General features: G+C 39.0%; 1 protein-coding gene across 1 annotated transcript in view; it reads left to right on the plus strand.

Annotated features, from left to right (window-relative positions):
- Positions 1 to 4,597: 4,597 nt before the first annotated feature.
- LOC116471233 (lon protease homolog 2, peroxisomal) overlaps positions 4,598 to 19,694 on the plus strand; it is a 38,172-nt gene continuing 23,075 nt past the window's right edge. The window contains exons 1-3 of the mRNA XM_032157290.2: positions 4,598 to 4,876; positions 8,335 to 8,461; positions 12,440 to 12,573. Coding sequence (XP_032013181.1) covers positions 4,855 to 4,876; positions 8,335 to 8,461; positions 12,440 to 12,573 — 283 coding nt within the window. The 5' untranslated portion in view covers positions 4,598 to 4,854. The remainder of the gene's footprint in view (positions 4,877 to 8,334; positions 8,462 to 12,439; positions 12,574 to 19,694) is intronic.

Raw genomic sequence — 19,694 nt, forward strand, 5'->3', positions numbered from 1 at the left:
TCGACAAAAGAGATACACTTTTAAAAAGCATAATCATGCTATATCACACCTAAAGATGACAGTTACCTAGTCATGTGGAATGAACTCTATGTAATCTATTCCTGGATTGCCTACAGACATCTGTAGTTCTTCTCGTCAGAAATTATTATTGAAGAACAATTCTCAGTGTACGTTCCTCCCACGGTTCATCCCATTGTGACTTCATGTTCCCAGGAATAATGTGTCATATCACAGCTATTTCCATTCCCAGTCATACTTTGTTGGTAGGAATTATAGTCCTAGGACTGATACAGAAAATCTTTTAGTTGGGGAGAATAAAGGAGAAACAGCTCTAATTATTTTTGAAAGTGGCCCTGGATGTGGGCAGTAGAATCCCTGCTCTGAAGTTAGGGTAAGAAAATGAGGTTTGAGAGCTACAAAGCTCTTAATTGTAATTTTCGTCCTTCCATGGACTCACTAGTTTGCTTTGGAGCTTCATCTGAGTAGTGATTACCAGAAATTATTTTCTGCCAGAATACTGATGAGTATTTCTGATGCTGTTTAAATTCTGTATGTCTTTTCATGCTTTTGAAAACCAGAAAGTATCTGAGACAGGTGTCAACCAGTTTAGAAGTTTATTTTGGCAATGTTCTCCAGAGATGATTTTGAGGGCTTCAGTATTTAAAGGGGAATGGGCAGATATTGGGGAAAGAGGAAGAAATTTTAAAAGGTATGAGTAGACAAGAGACAAACGGTTGCATTCTTTTGAGTCTTTGATCAGCCATTCACCTGTGAGAGGGGAGCAGAGGAATAGTCACTTACGCATCCATCTAGCTTAGTGAATCTGCATTTCTACGTAAGATAAAATAAACATAGCGCACAGGAAGCCATCAGATATGCATTTGTCTCAGGTGAGCAGAGGGATGACTTTGAGTTCTGTCCTTTGTCCTGTATGTGTAAAGAATAAGCTATCAATTTACATGGTTGGGGTGAAATTCAACAGAACTGTTACAGGGTAAAAATCTTGGGGCCCACAAGGAGTTTCTAAGTGGGGGGATTGTGAGGGAGGTATGTAGCTTTTTTTTGTCTTTGTAGCTATCTTATTTGGGAACAAAATGGGAGGCAGGTTTGTGTGATGCAGTTCCCAGCTTGTCTCTTCCCTTTTGCTTAGTGATTTGGGGGTCCTGAGATTTACTTTCCTTTCACACTCTTCCTGAGTAAAAGAGGAAGTCAGGCAAATTGGGCACAAATTTAGCCTAAGTCTGCCTCCTTACATATGAATACTTTAAATTTGGCCTAAAGGTTTCCCCTTACAAAGTAAACTTCAGCCTAACTAGATGTGTAAACACACTATTCTTACACCAATCACAGATTTTCAGCAAGTCACAGGAAGTCAGCTGTTAACAAACTGTTTAAATAAAGCAAACACCAAGCTGTAAGCAATCCTGCTGTTTCTGTACACTCTTTGTTTTCTGCATGTCACTTTCCTTTTTCTGTCCATAAATATTATCAAACCGTATGCCAGAGTTTCTCTGAACCTGTTCTGGTTCTGGGAGCTGCCCAATTTGAGACTCGTTCTTTGCTCAATTAAACTGTTAAATTTAATTTATCTAGAGTTTTTCTTTTAACAGGCATCACTAATTTTTTCTCCTTATAATCTAGGTATTCTATCACACTGTTTTTAAAACCTCCTTCATAATTCAGAAACATTGCTTTATTAATTTTCCTACTTTTTAAAAACTCTAGTGTCTTAAAATTTTAAGAGAAAAAAATTACTTGTTCAGGTCTGACAGCCTTTTCTAAAACATATCCAGCATATATGAATTACATATGATTAGAGCCATTAAAGAATAGATTTTTTTCTGGCCAGGCGCGGTGGCTCATGCCTGTAATCCCAGCACTTTGGGAGGCCAAGGTGGGCAGATCACGAGGTCAGGAGATTGAGACCATCCTGGCTAACACAGTGAAACCCCGTCTCTACTAAAAATACAAAAAAGTAGCCGGGCGCGGTGGCGGCCGCCTGTAGTCCCAGCTACTTGGGAAGCTGAGGCAGGAGAATGGTGTGAGCCCGGCAGGCGGAGCTTGCAGTGAGCCGAGATCGTGCCACTGCACTCCAGCCTGGGCGAAAGAACGAGACTCCATCTCAAAAAAAAAAGAATAGATTTTTTTCCTTAGCTAGTGTTAAAAAATTACTCATGATGCTTATTAAAGGTGGTAAGGATTACTTTATTCAAGGTGGGAGACTAGGTATAAGAAACACTGCAATGGGGTTTTGCAGTGACGGGAGAGTGAACGGGGAATCAGTAGAGGGAAAGATTCTAAGAGGAAACATTGGGGTTACGAGGGATTCTCACTAGAAGGACACAACAGAACTCTTGCTGAAGGGAGGCCAGGGTGAAAAGATACTGGGTTAGAAGTGAGAACAGATACGTATGGGTATGGGTCATTTTTGCTAACCTGACTTAGCAGGATTCTTGCTCAAATTGGATTTTACGAAGACAGAGGGAAGGCCGACACTGGCCTAGTTGAGCAGAGGACTCAGAGGAGCCTGACTCAAGTTTGCATCAAAAGAAGAGCATTTTTGTCACTAGATAATAGTTTTAACTATCTTCCATACGTAAACATTTTCCATACCTAAACAGTTTGTTTGTTCATTTGTTTGTTTGTTTGTTTGAGATGGAGTTTCGCTCTGTCGCCCAAGCTGGAGTACAGTGGCGTGATCTCAGCCCACGGCAACTTCCGCCTCCAAAGTTCAAGCAATTCTCATGCCTCAGCCTCCCGAGTAGCTGGAGCTACAGGCATGTGCCACCATACCAGGCTAATTTTTGTATTTTTTTTAGTAGAGACAGAGTTTCACCATGTTGGCTAGGCTGGTCTCAAACGCCTGACCTCAACTGATCTGCCCGCCTTGGCCTCCCAAAGTGCTGGGATTACAGGCGTGAGCCACCGTGCCCAGCCTGTAAACGGTTTTTAGATAATTAGTAGATAGTAAGACCACTCTTAACCAATTCAATACTGAACATAATTAGTTTTCCTTGATTACTTGAAAGTACTTGTTTTTTAATGATATTAAACATTATTAAGTCTTGTGAAAATGTGAAATTAGAGCTTTCTGGGAATTCTAGATAAAGAGAGTTTCCAGTAATAATTAATGTTTAGCAAAATTCAAAATTATGTATGAGGCCTAGAATTAAGACTAGCTTGGGGCTGGGCATGGTAGCTCACGTCTGTAATCCCTGCACTTTGGGAGGTAAAGGCAGGTGGATCGCTTGAGGCCAGGAGTTTGAGACCAATCTGGCTGACATGGTGAAACCCCATCTCTACTAAAAATGCAAAAATTAGCCAGGTGTGGTGGTATGCACCTGTAATCCCAGCTACTCAGGAGGCAAAGATTGCAGTGAGCTGACACTGTGCCACTGCCCCTCAACCTTGGTGACAAAATGAGACTGTGTCTCAAAAACAAAACAAAACAAAAAACTAACTTTGGATAGTTTTGAAAATAAGTAAAACTTCAGAAAGAATCAGAAGGTAGGAAAAACTGCTTATATAGTTAAATTGTGGTTGGTGAGTATATTAGTCATTTTATTGCCTTTTTGAATATGTATGGCAACCCTATTTATAGTAATTGGGCATAAGTGAGAGTGTTAATGTGTTTAAGGTTTAGAACATGTAGAAGCTGTTGGTGCCTTATTAAAGTTCTGCACCAGCCCCTTAGCAAAAAGTGCCTGTGACTTGAAGCTCTTTAATGTACAGTTGCACATTTTAAGAATCCAGGTTGGCTGATAAATTATCTGATGTATCTAATTCAAATATTTTTAAGCGCTATTGCTGGGTGCAGTGGCTTATGCTTGTAATCCCAGTACTTTGGGAGGCCGAGGCAGGCGGATCACTTGAGGTCAAGAATTCGAGACCAGCCTGGCTAACATGGTGAAACCCCATCTCTACTAAAAATACAAAAGTTAGCCAGGCATGGTGGCGCACACCTGTAGTCCCAGCTACTCAGGAGGCTGAGACAGGAGAATCGCTGGAACCCGGGAGACAGAGGTTGCAGTGAGCTGAGATTGTGTTACTGCACTCCACCCTGGACAACAGAGTAAGACTCTGTCTCAAAAAAAAGAGTTATTGATGTTTTGCTTATTATAAGCAGCAATGTTTTGCAGTAAGCCATTTTTAAATAGTGAATTTTTGCTGTATCAGAATATAGTAGCATAGTGATTTTTACTCTTATTTAACTCATAGCAAAGGTTACTTATTTGGAATTCTCCTTTCAGTGAAATAATTTATACCAGACTTTCTGAAAATGTTTGAGGAGGATTATATGGGTTCTTATTTACCAGTTATTTGAGAATTTCAAAATACTTTACACATTTGCTTTATATTCCCATAGCAGTTTAGATAGGGTGTGTTACCAAGATGGAAACTGGTTCTGCAGGACTGGTAACTTATGATGACCAAACAATGGGTCATTAATAAATAGATTTTTGAACAAAGCTTGAAAGTGTAATTTCTGCTGCTTTGTGCTATTACATTTTCAGAAATTTTGACACTGAATGTATTTTATTTTTTAAAAAGTATGTAGAATGTAGAGAATGCAAATAATAATGCTCAGATGTTAGTTTTATCTGTTTCTTAAACTATTCTGAGCAGAAATACCAACCTTGCCAGTACATCATGTGTGTTTTCACTTGTATACAGCCTTCTGTTGGCACTACTAAAGTTTTTAAAATGTTTTTTGTTCTCCCCTAGGTGTTGGATCCTGAACAAAACCATAACTTCACAGATCATTATCTAAATGTGGCCTTTGACCTTTCTCAAGTTCTGTTTATAGCTACAGCCAACACCACTGCTACCATTCCAGCTGCCTTGTTGGACAGAATGGAGATCATTCAGGTTCCAGGTACCTGACTCTTAAATGAAATCATTATGATACATCTTGCCTTTCTGACCATAACTTTAAAATTAGTTATGCTGTGGAGTTTTGACTAAAAGAAGTTCATTTGCCAACATACAATCTTCAGAAGTTCTGAGGAATGTATATAAATCAGTTTCTATGTAGCTTCAAAGTCTGGAAGAGCAAAACAGCAAACGTTGACAACTACAATTTCAGATTTAATTTAGCATGAAAGAATGATAATTTTATGACAAATAAGACATTCTTCTTTAATATAATTTCTGAAATTGCAGGCTGTGTGTGGTGGCTCACGCCTGTAATCCCAGCATTTCGGGAGGCTGAGGCAGGTGGATCACTTGAGGTCAGGAATTCGAGACCAGCCTGGCCAACGTGGTGAAACACCATCTCAATAAAAATACAAAAATTAGCCTGGCATGGTGGCGGGCGCCTGTAGTCCCAACTACTCGGGAGGCTGAGGCAGGAGAATCCCTTGAACCTGGGAGGGGGAGGTTGCAGTGAGCCTCAGGCCACTGCACTCCAGCCTGGGTGACAGAGTGAAACTCCATCTCAAAAAAAAGAAAAAAAGAGTAACTGAACTTTCTCATAAAATCTGGCCTCACTTTTATATTAAAATGCATGCAGCTTTTAAATTCCTCTTGAATCTATCAAATAGTTAAATTTTTTAAATGTCGTCTCCGTCACTGGAGCATGCAAAATGTATTCCTTCAGTTACTAACACTAGATAAATTATAGCATTTTCACCTTATTTTAATTGCTCAGAATTTTTTTTCCCTGGAAGAGATCAAATATCACTGAGTTTTTTTTTTTTTAATGTAGACTAGAATCTAAATGTCTTTATTTATTTAATTATTTAGAGACAGAGTCTAGCTTGTTGCCCAGGCTGGAGTGCAGTGGCATGATCTTGGCTCACTGCAACCTCTGCCTCCAAAGTTCAATTGAGTCTTGTGTGTCAGCCTCCCAAGTAGCTGGGATTACAGGCACTCGTGACCACGCCCAGGTAATTTTTGTATTTTTGGTAGAGACAGGATTTCGCCATGTTGGCCAGTCTGGCCTCGAACTCCTGGCCTCAAGTGATCTGCCTGCCTTGGCCTCCAAAAGTATAGGGATTACAGACGTGAGCCACCATGTCCAGCCTAAATGTCTTTTATTTATTTTTTCTTTTTTTGAGATGGAGTCTCACTCTGTCACCCAGGCTGGAATGCAGTGGCACAATCTTGGCTCACTGCAACCTCTGCCTCCTGGTTCAAGTGATTCTCGTGCCTCAGCCCCCTGAGTAGCTGGGACTACAGGTGTGCACCATCACACCTGGCTAATTTTTGCATTTTTAGTAGGGACAGGGTTTTGCCATATTGGCCAGGCTGGTCTTGAACTCCTGACCTTAGGTGATTCACCCGCCTCAGCCTCCCAAAGTGCTGGGATTACAGGTGTGAACCGCCACACTCGGCCCTAAATGTCTTTAGACTCTAAATGTAATCTAAATGTATTTTTCATATTAATCTGAAATATATTTTTACTACTAAGTGAATTATAATTGGATTTCTGTTTTTTTTTTATTTTTGAGATGGAGTCTCACTCTGTCACCAGGCTGGAGTGCACTGGCACGATCTCAGCTCACTGCAACCTCTACGTCCCAGGTTCAAACAATTCTCTTGCCTCAGCCTCCCAAGTAGCTGGGACTACAGGCGTGCACCACCACACCCAGCTAATTTTTGTATTTTTAGTAGAGACAGAGTTTCACCAGTTGGCCAGGATGGTCTCGATGTCTTGACCTCGTGATCCACCCACCTTGGTCTCCCAATATAATTGGATTTCTTAATTATCTGTGAGCATTGCAGGTTCCTGTATTTAGTTTTAAAATATGGTAGACTAAAAAGTTAATTGTTGCGTATTTAAAGTCTAAAGTAAATAAGTAATGAATGCCCTGGAAACTCCAAGTTATGCAAGAAAATCCATTAGATACACTAAAGTAAAGTGAAAGAATCAGGACAGCTGCTGCAGAGGGGAGCATATGATGCCACCTTCTTCCTTTGGCAGATTTAGCTGTCCAATCTTCTAGCTTTCCTGGTGTTTACTAACCTCTTTTCATTCAAAAGGTGCCTTATCAATTCATATTTTTAATTTTTGCTTGTTAAATGGAAAGGGACATTAGTTGGAATTTTGTCTTACAGGATTTAGAGACAAAGGAAAATCTATATTTATTCAGGCTATTAAATAAGAACATAAAGTCTTCTAAATATACTGTATACATATAAAATACATATATACATATATAAATACATATGCACACATATATAAATACATATACACACACACATATATATATACCATCATGTGGAGGAAAAAACCTTTTATAGGGACATCTTAGGTTTTCTTTTGCTGCTACAATTTATTTTATAGTCATAGTTCTGGAAACAGTATCTTTAGAGCCCTTCCCTTGGAACCCACTGCTTATTTAATTGAGGGGTGTGTGTGTGTGTGTCTGTTTCAAGTATAGATCAAATTAGGCTAAAAAGATGCATTTATTCTTCTATTTGAAATTTCAGAGGATTTGAAGATAAAGAGATAATTGTCTCTAAGATTTGAGGTGTTTTCCTCTTTGGGAGATATATCATTTAATCAGAAGACTTTCAAGCACTTTGCTTAGTAAATGCTTGTTTTGTTTGTGAAAACGTTGGAAATTTTAACAATTATTGATTTAGATCAAATTTCTTTTTCTTTTTTTTTTTGGAGGCTGTCTTTGTTGCCCAGGCTGGAGTGCAGTGGCGCAATCTCAGCTCATTGCAACCTCCACCTCCTCAGCTGAAGCAATTACCGTGCCTCAGCCTCCAGAGTAACCAGGACCACAGACATGCGCAACCATGCTCAGCTGATTTTTTGTATTTTTAGTAGAGACAGGGTTTTGCCATGTTGCCCAGGCTGGTCTCAAACTCCTAAACTCAGGTGATCCGCCCGCCTCAGCTTCCCAAAGTGCTAGGATTACAGGTGTGAGCCAACGTGCCTGGCCAGAATAAATTTCTTTATTGTAATTATAGTCTCATTTGAAATAATACTTAAATTTGTTCTAAATCTAAGATCCATTTAATCTACATTTGATTCATTAAAAAAGCATGGCACTAGCTGGGAGCAGTGACTCATGCCTATAATCTCAGCACTTTGGGAGGCTGAGACTGGTGGATCACTTGAGGCCAGGAGTTTCAGACCAGCCTGGCCAACATGGCAAAGCCCTGTCTCTACTGAAAATACAAAAATCAGCCAGGCATGTTTGTGCATGCCTGTAATCCCAGCTACTCGGGAGGGTGAGGCAGGAGAATCGCTTGAACCTGAGAGGTGGAGGTTGTAGTGAGCCTGGGTGACAGAGCGAGACTCTCTAAAAAAAAAAAAAAAAAGCATGGCATTATGGGAGCCATGTAAATAATTACGAAACAAGATCTCTTCTTTTCCAGGATATACACAGGAGGAGAAGATAGAGATTGCCCATAGGCACTTGATCCCCAAGCAGCTGGAACAACATGGGCTGACTCCTCAGCAGATTCAGATACCCCAGGTCACCACTCTTGACATCATCACCAGGTTAGTTAGCCATCCTGAGGCTTCATTAACTCCAGGCAAGTTTTGAGTATTTACTGAGTTACCAAACTTAGGACATAGAGTATCAATATTTGAGTTTTTCATCTTTTGAGATAAGCCACAGTCTCCTGAAAAGGAGATTATTTTATTGGCATCCCATAGCATCCATTTCTCTTTCTTCAACAACTTCCAGCAAGTGTTATCATAACTATTGATTTACACCGTTCTCTATGCTAGGCAGAAGTTTACAGAGAAACCATGTGGAATATTGTTATAGCTAAAGCTGAAATTTATGCTTTGCCACAATAGCAATATAAGGGGTTAATTTGATCATTTAAAAACCAAATACATGGCAAATATAGAGACACTTTTTATGCCCAGGATCTTGAAAGTTGTTGAATTCTCTTAAGAGATGATATGCTACTTTCAGATAATCTGATTTAAGTTACTCAGTTTTCTTTTCTTCTCTTTGGCTGAGAGATTTTTAAAATCCTTAGAATTTTGATCTTCAGAATTAACACTGGAACAATAGAGAAGGCGCCTTCCCAAGTTTACTACCAAATGCTTAAGCCTGTAGCAAGCAGTGTGTAAATTACCTGAATAGAGTATTGCTTAGTCTAATTTACAGATTCCCTGTTTGAATGGAAAATATACTCTGTTGAGAATTTATATCCACCACAGCCTCTTACGGTTTTCCTAGCTCAGTATTACAGATCCATTGCATCATCCAGCAAGTCATGTCAGGCTGCCAAGCTCTCCTCATGCGGCCCTTTTCTAGTAACTACTGTTTTTAAGAGATGTGAAGTATCTCTCTATTTTGAACTTTGACTTAGAGTTTGGCCAGACTGTCTTTTGAGCTGTACCTTCTTATGGATCTGTTTTAGATTTATATACAAAACAGTAAGACTAAGTCTTACCTGGGGGTTCCTTTTCTTAATTTGTCTTGTGATTTATGGTGTGGATAATGCCAGGAGAAATAAATTAAGTGACTTGTATGTCTGAGTCTTCCAACAATATTATTCCAGATAACACCCATGATGCCTTTGGGTAACTTTCAATAAGTCATTTAACGTTTTTGATAGCTTCCCCATCTGTAAAATATGAGGGATAGAGAAAAATCCAGAGTTTATCTGAATAATAATGATTCTGAAGAGTGATCATTATTTATATTTCCCAATTGTTACCTCGAGAACTATTTCTTTTTTATGTATGCTTGTTAATTCAAAATATCGGCCGGGCGTGGTGGCTAACATTTGTAATCCCAGCACTTTGGGAGGCCGAGGCGGGCGGATCACGAGGTCAGGAGATCGAGACCACGGTGAAACCCCGTCTCTACTAAAAATACAAAAAAAATTAGCCGGGCGTGGTGGCGGGCGCCTGTAGTCCCAGCTACTCGGAGAGGCTGAGGCAGGAGAATGGTGTGAACCCGGGAGGCGGAGCTTGCAGTGAGCGGAGATCGCGCCACTGCACTCCAGCCTGGGTGACAGAGCGAGACTCCGTCTCAAAAAAAAAAAAAAAAAAAAAAAAATTCAAAATATCAGATCTTAAAAGCTATGGACATGAGGAAATATCTGAGCAGTTTTGTTAGTTTTGATATTGTTTTTAAAAACAGCACAAGTATGCACTACTTCAGGCACGTTTTTGGATATTTAGTGAGTTACCAAACTTAGGACATAGAGTATCAATATATGAATTTTTCTTTTTTTTTTTTTGAGACGGAGTCTCGCTCTGTCGCCCAGGCTGGAGTGCAGTGGCACAATCTCGGCTCACTGCAAGCTCCGCCTCCCGGGTTCACGCCATTCTCCTGCCTCAGCCTCTCCGAGTAGCTGGGACTACAGGCGCCTGCCACCACGCCCAGCTAATTTTTTGTATTTTTAGTACAGAGGGGGTTTCACCATGGTCTCGATCTCCTGACCTCGTGATCCGCCCGCCTCGGCCTCCCAAAGTGCTGGGATTACAAGCTGAGCCACCGCGCCCGGCCTACATTTGAATTTTTCATCTTTTGAGATATGTCACAGTCATAGACCCTGATGTTCTAGTCTTTCTTATCTCCAAGTATAACTCACCTACTTGAATACTTCCAGTCCCAGTATGCTTAATGCTAGCTAATAACTACCTCTTCATGGGTAATTCTAATTGTAACAAAGATAATTCTTTTTATTTTTTATTTTTTTTTAAAAAGAGGTTCTCATACTGTTACTCGGGCTGGAGTGCAGTGGTGTGATCTTGGCTCACTGCAGCCTCCGCCTCCCAGGCTCAAGCCATCTTCCCATCTCAGCCCCCAAGTAGCTGGGACCACAGGCGCATGCTGGGAGTGATGGTGTGCACTTGTAATCCCAGCTACTCGGGAGGCTGAGGCAGGGGAATTGCTTGAACCAGGGAGGTGGAGGTTGCGGTGAGTTGAGATCGTGCCACTGCACTCCAGCCTGGACAACAGAGTGAGACTCCGTCTCAAAAAAAAAAAAAAATAGAGATGGAGGTCTCACTATCTTGGCCAGGCTGGCCTGGAACTCCTGAGCTCAAGTGATAATTGTTACAAAGATATTCTTTCTATTCACTTTTCTATAATTTTCTTCTTCTGCCTTATAGGAGCACCTGGAATCTAAGTGTAATTCCTCCTTGTACAGCCCTTCTGACATTAAAATAAAATACTATCAGGTCTGCACACTTAGTGTTCTCTTCTTCAAGCTAACCATTCCTCTCCTCTGTAGCGTTCCTCTTGATGTAGTTTCAAGACTTCTCACCCTCCTGATTAGTCTTCTTCTGAAAGAATCCTGTATATCAATGTGTCTTTTAAAATTAAACACCCAGAATTGAACACAGTGTTTCAGATAAGAGTCTAAATAGTTCATGGTATAGGAAGCCCATGCTTTTCTTATTCTGACTATATTATTTTATGACTGTATCTCTAGATTCTTAGCTTTTTAAAGATTATTCTCTTCCCTTTTTCAGTGAATTTCGCTAAGCTTGGCATATCCCATTTTGTATTTATAAAGCTGAATTTTTTAAAGCCCAAATGTAGAAGTTGTTAAGATGCCTCCCTGTTTTCTCCCTTACTGAAATTATATGTAGTTGCATAATATAGACTTTATATCCTTCTATACCTTTGACTGAAATGAGTATTAGAGTGTTTAGCTAAGAGCTTTTTATCTGTCTTTTCTCAGAACTTTTAAAATCTGCTTTCCTAAAGTCTACAGTGTATGTCTGACTTAATCAAATGTATGGCTTAGTCAAATCCAATTCTTCAGATAAAACTGCATTCTCCACCTGATCCTGTCCATTCGGGTCCATCCAAAGCTGGCCAAAAGTGGTTTCACTATATAATGGTCTGTGGAATGACTTAACGGAGTTTGAGTCTAATGTACATGTGTTTAAAGCAGCTCTGCTTAACCACACATAGCGTCTTTTTCACAAAGTCACAGTGCTGTCTTCACTTAGCATACCTTCTTCCTTTAGAAGTCTTCACAGTGAAAATACACTGAAGAAAGGTGGTTAGCAAAGTGCCTAGTGAAAACCAGATTTCTGTCTCAGATTTGTTTTTATTTTAGTTCCACAAAGAGCACAATTTCTCTTATTCTTTCAGCAATATTTCAAATACAATAAATTTATCTAGAATTTTCCTAAATTGACAAATTTTGTTTAAGAAAACTCTTCAACAAATTACCGAGGAGTAAATGGTTTTTTATATGCTGCCAAGTTTACTTTGGCAATGTAAATTGAACTAGAACTAGGGTTCATTTTTAAGTGTAGGGTTATAATTCAAGATAATCTGTATAAAGGAAATTGTTGTAGCTGAAAATACATCAAAGTATTGAAGAAATAACAATAATGAGGAGTTTTAAGTGTGGAAAAGTTAGTACTCAAGAAAGGGTAATGAACTTTTAAATGTACACTGTTTATTAAAAATGTTAATCACATTACTTCTCTCTATTTTTTTAAGTGGTATATAGTCAAAAATAAAATATTTTTCTTTCATGACAGGTATACCAGAGAGGCAGGGGTTCGTTCTCTGGATAGAAAACTTGGGGCCATTTGCCGAGCTGTGGCCGTGAAGGTGGCAGAAGGACAGCATAAGGAAGCCAAGTTGGACCGTTCTGATGTGACTGAGAGAGAAGGTTGGTGACCTTGTTCTGGCATTCTCAGGCATGGTGGCTAGGAGTGAGTGACAGAAGAAGGTTGGGTATGGAGGGGAAGGTGTTGGGTAGTCCTTGGAGCAGTGGCACACATGACTCCACTGTTAAATGCATCCAGTAAGTAATACCTTAATGTTTCAACATATTTCATCAAGAGGATTGTCTTTTACAAATAGCACAGTTTTAACTGGAATAATAATATGAATGCTTTGAGGATATAGGAACTATGTTAGGATTCACTAGAGGGACAAAACTAATAGGATAGATGTGTATATGAAGAAGAGTTTAAGGAGTATTGACTCACACAATCACGTGGTGAAGTCCCACAATAGGCCATCTGCAGGCTGAGGAGCAAGGAAGCCAGTCCGAGTTCTAAAACCTCAAAAGTAGGGAAGCCGACAGTACAGCCTTCAGTCTGTGGCTGAAGCCCCAAGAGCCCCCGGCAAACCACTGGCATACGTTCAAGAGTCCAAAAGTTGAAGAACTTCGAGTCCGATATTCAAGGGCAAGAAGCATCCAGCACGGGAGAAAGCTGAAGGCCAGAAGATTCAGCAAGTCTGATCCTTCCAGCTTCTTTTCTCTGCTTTATTCTAGCCATGCTGGAAGCTGATTAGATGGTGCCCACTCAGATTGAGGGTGGGTCTGCCTCTCCTAGTCCACTGACTCAAATGTTAATCTCCTTTGACAGTATCCTCACAGACACACTGGAACAATACTTCACATCCTTCAGTCCAAACAAGTTGAAACTCACTATTAACCATCACAGTAACTTTCTCCAGATGTATAATGATGGTGTACGTTATGTATGGGTTCTGGTGTTATTTCTTTCTGATCCAGACAGTTAAGTCTTTAAATAATTTACAACATAAAAAGTTTTTACAACATTAGAAAATCCATGCTGTTCAAGTACTGCAAGGGCAGACCTTTGTACTCTGGAATAACTCCATGTGTAATAATTTTTCATACATTTTCTTTTATAGATAAACAATTAAATGTAATCTAAATTATTCTTTAAAAAATTATTGTGAAGGTGTTCTATTACTGGAATTAATCAAATGTGGACGTTCCTTTGGTATCTACTTAAAATGTTTTAACTGGCCAGGCACAGTGGCTCACACCTTTGATCCCAGCACTTTGGAAGGTTGAGGCAGGCAGATCACTTGAGGTCAGGAGTTTGAGACCAGCCTAGCCAACAGGGTGAAACCTCGTCTCGATTAAAAATATAAAAATTAGCCAGGCGTGGTGGCAGGCGCCTGTAGTCCCCACTACTCTGGAGGTTGAGGCAGGAGAATCGCTTGAGCCCAAAAGTCAGAGGTTGCAGTGAGCAAAGATCATGCCACTGCACTCCATCTGGGCAACGGAGCAAGACTCCATCTCAAAAAAATAAGTAAATAAAATAAAATGTTTTAATTTCTTGCCCCAAAACTGTAAGGGGTCTCAGTTCATCATATCATGCTGTTATGCAGTTTGCCAAAACTTGCTTTAACAAACATGAGTTGTAGAGAATTGACAATTTCTTTCATAGTAAAGAGATTTATTAGATTTTTCTATCATTTCCATAGCTCTTTCCAGAAAGGAGTTGGATGACTGTGATTAAAGAACCATAATTTATAGTGGGCCCAGTTGAACAGACACAGCCAAATGTCTTTCTTGTTTTTCCATCAGTTGCTGAACACAGTGCATTTTACAGCAGTAGCATCAGAGTCAGCTTTCACTGAATCCTCTTGTGGCCAGTACAGTGCTTCACCCCTGCCTCCCCGTGCCTGGAACCTCACTGGTTCATTTTCTCCAGAGAGCGAAGCTCCTGTCTTCTGTTGGATTGGAGGGAGGCAGTGCCTTCATTATGTGGAGTAGGAGTAGAGGTAGTGAGTTCTAGTTGTTTTTTTATCCAGACTTTAAAACTTATGCTTTATTTTTATTTTATTTTACTTTTTGAGATGGAGTCTCGCTCTGTCATCCAGGCTGGAGTGCGGTGGCACAATCTTGGCTCACTGCAACCTCTGTTTCCCAGGTTCAAGTGATTCTCCTGCCTCAGCCTCCCTGGTAGCTGGTACTATAGACGGGTGCCACCACACCTGGCTAATTTTTGTATTTTTAGTAGAGACAGGGTTTCACCATGTTGGCCAGGCTGGTCTTCAACTGCTAACCTCAGGTGATCTGCCCACCTCAGCCTCCCAAAGTGCTGGGATTACAGGTGTGAGCCACTGCGCCTGGCTTTATTTTTATTTTTTATTTTTACTCTGCCTTGGGAGAATGTAGAAAACTTTTGCCTTTTGTCCCACTCTTCACCCATGCTTTCAGGGCTACCTTGAATTCTTTAGCTTTTGTAGACTTTTAGGACCCACATCAACTTGTTGTTCTCTACCTCTAGCCCCACAAACTGAGGTTTCTGCTTTCTCTAGCCTAAGTGTTGGTTACTTCTTGTGCATGTACTTTTTGTTTTCCAAAATTTTGTCAGCATCTCTTGTCAGCTGTTGTCCTCTTTCTCATTATTTTTGTTCTTGTGGGTTTATATGTTTTTTATTTCTTAATTGTCATTTTAATACAATTCGGACAGGAAGTAAAAACGCATGCTCAGACTACCATTTATAGAAATTTGAATTTAAAAAAAATGTCCTAGGTGAGGGAGTACCTATCAAGGGTGGAAATCACTTGTGTAGATGACAGTGACAGTGGAGAACTGAGGTCTATAAAAGTTAAGATCTAGATCTAGATGCTCCTGAATTTCCCCTTTTCATTCTTAACAACACTTCCTTTGTGCTGTGATCTCAAGCAACTGAGCCTATGTCTTTTTGTTCTTGTCTGATATAACAGAAGGTAGAGGATGAAATAAATGAGTTTATTAGGTAACACATTTTGAAAATTGTGTTTAAGATTTAGATGATGTATTTTAGAACTCCTAATAAATATATTCAGAGGAATTCAGTGTCAAAGGAAACTTTCGTATAGTTATACATTGCTTAATGTTTATATATACATCCATTAGCATACTTCTAATAATATCTTTATACTAGCTATTTTAAAATAACCCACAAATACTCAAGGAATTGTTCAGTTTGTGAACTGTGTGAGAACCACAGTTTTTCATGGTTACATTTATTTGTGTGGTTTTTAAAAAGGCGATCGCAGGACATCTCCTACATGATAATATAGTTAAGCAGATTTGCTTAGTTAAGATATTACCAAGAGCATCCAGATGAATAATTAGAATAAATACTTGTCTCTTGGAGACGATTTTGGGTGTAGTCTTTACTAGAGGTATAGGTATGGACTCCAAGTTGGCCCTAATACTATGAGATACCCTTGAATAAACAACAGCCATTTTCTAGACCTTAGTAGAATGATTATTAGGTGTCCTGAATTGGTGTTTATGACCTCAACCAAACCAAAAGAATAATTTCTACAAAAGAGTCTATGTTAGGTTTTCATAGCACCAAGTTCAAATGGAGCTTAGTAATGAAAAGTTTCTCATTAAGAAATGAGTTAATTAAAATTAAGAGTATAAAACAAGACAGTTGTTTTAGAAACTTCAAGTAATACAGTGTGGGAGTTATTTTTAATGTTAAAAATAAGGCTTTCCTAATTCAAGCACGAGAGACAGGAAAAAAAATAATAAGACTGAACTTGGAGTTACTGCCAGGAAGAAAAGTAATTTTAGGCCACAAGCTTCAAAACAGGCAGAAACCTCCAGTGTATCAAACAAACTTCCTGGAATAGGCCCAGAAGCACTGATCTGTGAACAGTTGTCTTTGTATTTGTGGGGTCTTAACTGGCAGTTAAAGAGACTAAATAATAGCAGGGAGTTTAAAAAGCAAGTGAGATTTAGAGTTGATCAATCTGTGTTAGCGGAGGAACATTATGGTTTCAGTCACTTACCTATAAAGTATGAGAATTGTTTCTTTAAAAGAATGCTGCCTCTGTTTTTCTGCATGTTGTTAGTATTTTCTGAATTGCACTTTTCCTTTCTAGGGTATTTGTTGGGTTGAGAGATTAGTTGGATTACATGACTACAGTTTTATTCTGCTTTTTGCCTGCCTTTTGCCAAGAAAGACACAAATGTCCCGTGTATTTAATTTTGCACACTTGGGTGTTTCTAAACAGGGTAAATGTTCATTTGTTTAAGTACCCATGTATCATATATATTCAATTTATATCTAGCAAGATTTTTCCTAATAAATTATCCTAAGCAAAGAAGGATTTATATTATAATCAGTCCTTATAAAGTTTCTGATAATACACTGCATTCTCAATTACTTTATTTTTGAAGAACATAGTATTTGAGGAAGTTACATTAAACAGAAAGAACCTGGGTAGATACTAGTTTCTGATTATTTTCATAGAAGTCACCTGAAAAATTGGTTAGAAAAAAAAGACAAAATTAATACAAATTTAACAGTTATTCATGAAATATGTAAATGTTGTGTTACTCCATTTTGCTGTGCTACAAAGAAATACTTGAGGCTGAGTAATTTATAAAGAAAAGAGATTTGTTTGGGTCAGAGTTCTGCAGGCTCTATAACAGGCACAGTGCTAGCTTATAAGGTGAGGCCTTAGGTAGCTTATAATCGTGATGGAGGACAGTGGGAGAGCAGGCATGTCACATGGTGAGAGAGGGAGCAAGGAAAGAGCCAGGGACCTTTTAACAACCAGCTGTCATGTGAACTCATTACCATGGGGAAGGCACCAAGCCATTTATCAGGGATCTGCCCCTGTGACCCAAACATCTCCCAGTAGGTCCCCCCTCCAACACTGGGAAACAAAGCTGTAGTAACCAAAACAGCATGGTACTGGTATAAAAATAGACAGATCAATGGAACAGAATGCAGAAACTAGAAATAAAGCCACAAATCTACAGCCAACTGATCTTTGGCAGAGTAGACAAAAATGTACACTGGGAAAGGACAACCTATTCAGTAAATGGTGTTGAGAAAATTGGATAGCCATCTGCAGAAAGAATGAAACTGAACCACTCTCTGTCTCTTATTTTATATAAAAATCAACTCAAGGCTAGGCGCAGTGGCTCACACCTGTAATCCCAGCACTTTGGGAGGCTGAGGTGGGTGGATCACTTGAGGTCAGGAGTCTGAGACCAGCCTGGCCAAAATGGTGAAACCCCGTCTCTACTAAAAATACAAAAATTAGCCGGGCGTGGTGGCACATGCCTATAGTCCCAGCTACTCGGGAGGCTGAGACAGGAGAATCGCTTGAACCCAGGAGGCGGATGGTGCAGTGAGCCGAGATCGTGCCATTGCACTCCAGCCTGGGCATCGCAGCAAGACTCTGTCACAAAAAAAAAAAAAAGTCAACTCAAGATAGATTAAAGACTTAAATGTAAAATCCAAGACTAAAACATACTAGAAGAAAATCTAGAAAAAATTCTTCTAGACATTGCCCTAGACAAAGAATTCATGACTAAGACCTCAGAAGCAAAAGCAACAAAACCAAAAGTAGACAGATAAGACTTAATTAAACTAAAAAGCTTTTTGTACAGCAAAAGAAACAATCAACAGAGTAAACAGACAACTTACAGAATAAGCAAAAATATTTGCAAAATACGTATGCAAAAGACCAATACCCAGAATCTACAAGGAACTCAAGCAACTCAACAACAACAACAAAAAAAACCCAAATTACCCCATTAAAAAGTAGGCAAAGGAGATGAAAGACATTTTTCAAAAGAAGACATACAAGTGGCCAAGAAGCATTTGAAAAAATGCTCAATATCACTAATCATCAGAGAAATGAAAAATCTATGAGATACCATCTTATACCAGTCAAAATGGCTGTTTTTAGAAAGTTAAAAAATATCACATGTTGGTGAGGATGTGGAGAAAAGGGAGTGCTTATATAGTGCTGGGAGAAATGTAAATTAGTACCACCTCTATGGAAAACATATGGAGAGTTCTCTAAGAACAAAAAATAGAACCATCATTTGATCCAGCAATCCCACTACTGGGTATATACCCAGAGGAAAAGAACTCATTATGTCAAAAAGATACCTGCACACGTATGTTTGTTTTATCTGATATAAAAAGTCTGTTTTATCTAGTATACAAAGAATGGAATCATGCCTTTGGCAGCAATATGGATGAAACTGAAGGCCATGACAATAACTCAGAAATTCAAATACTGAATATTCTCATTTATAAGTGGAAGCCAAATAATGTGAACATATGAACATAGAGTGTGGAATAATAGACACAAGCATGAGCTATCATGCCCAGCCTCAAAAAATTTAATTTCCCTCTTAATTTTGTTGTTGACCCAAAGGTTGTCCAGGAGCATGTTGTTTAATTTACATGTGTTTGTATATTTTTGAGAGTTTCTCTTCAGATTGATTTTTAGTTTTATTCCATTGTGTGAAGATACTTGATATGATTTTGATTTTTTTTTTAAATTTATTGAGACTTGTTTTGTGGCCTGATGTTTGGTCTGTCTTGGAGAATGTCCCATGTGCTAATGAGAAAAATGTATCTTTTGTGGTTGTTGCGTAGAATGTTCTGTAAATGTCTGTTAGGTCCATTTGGTTTTAAGTTCAGTGTTTCTTTGTTGACTTTTTGTCTGTCTCAGTGATCTATTAGTGCTCTCAGTGAGGTGTTGAAGTCCCATATTATTATTGTATTGCTATCTGTCTCTTAGGTCTAGTAGTATTTGTTTTATTAATCTGGTACTCCAGTTTTGGGAGTATATACTTAGGATTATTACATCTTCTTGTTGAATTGATCCCTATGACATTATATACTGGCCTTTTTAAAAAAAAAAACTATTGTTGATTTAAAGTCTGTTTTATCTAATATAAATATAGTTACTCCTGCTTGCTTTTGGTTTCCTTTTGCATGGAACATTTTTCCGCCCCTTTACCTTCAGTCTGTGTGTCTTTAACAGTAAGGCAAATTTCTTGTAAGCAGCATGTAGTTGTTGTTTTTTAATCCATTGCACCAATTTATATCTTTGAAGTGGTTCATTCAAGGTTAATACTGATGCATGAGGTTTTGTTCCAGTCATAATGTTAATTGCTATCTAGTTGCTTTGTAGATTCTTTTTTTTTTCTTTTAAGCAAGAGACTTGAGTCTTGCTCTGTCACCCAGGCTGGAGTGCAATGG

This window comes from Hylobates moloch, unplaced genomic scaffold (assembly GCF_009828535.3).
Source record: "Hylobates moloch isolate HMO894 unplaced genomic scaffold, HMol_V3 SCAFFOLD_6, whole genome shotgun sequence".
NCBI classification, from domain to species: Eukaryota; Metazoa; Chordata; class Mammalia; order Primates; family Hylobatidae; genus Hylobates; species Hylobates moloch.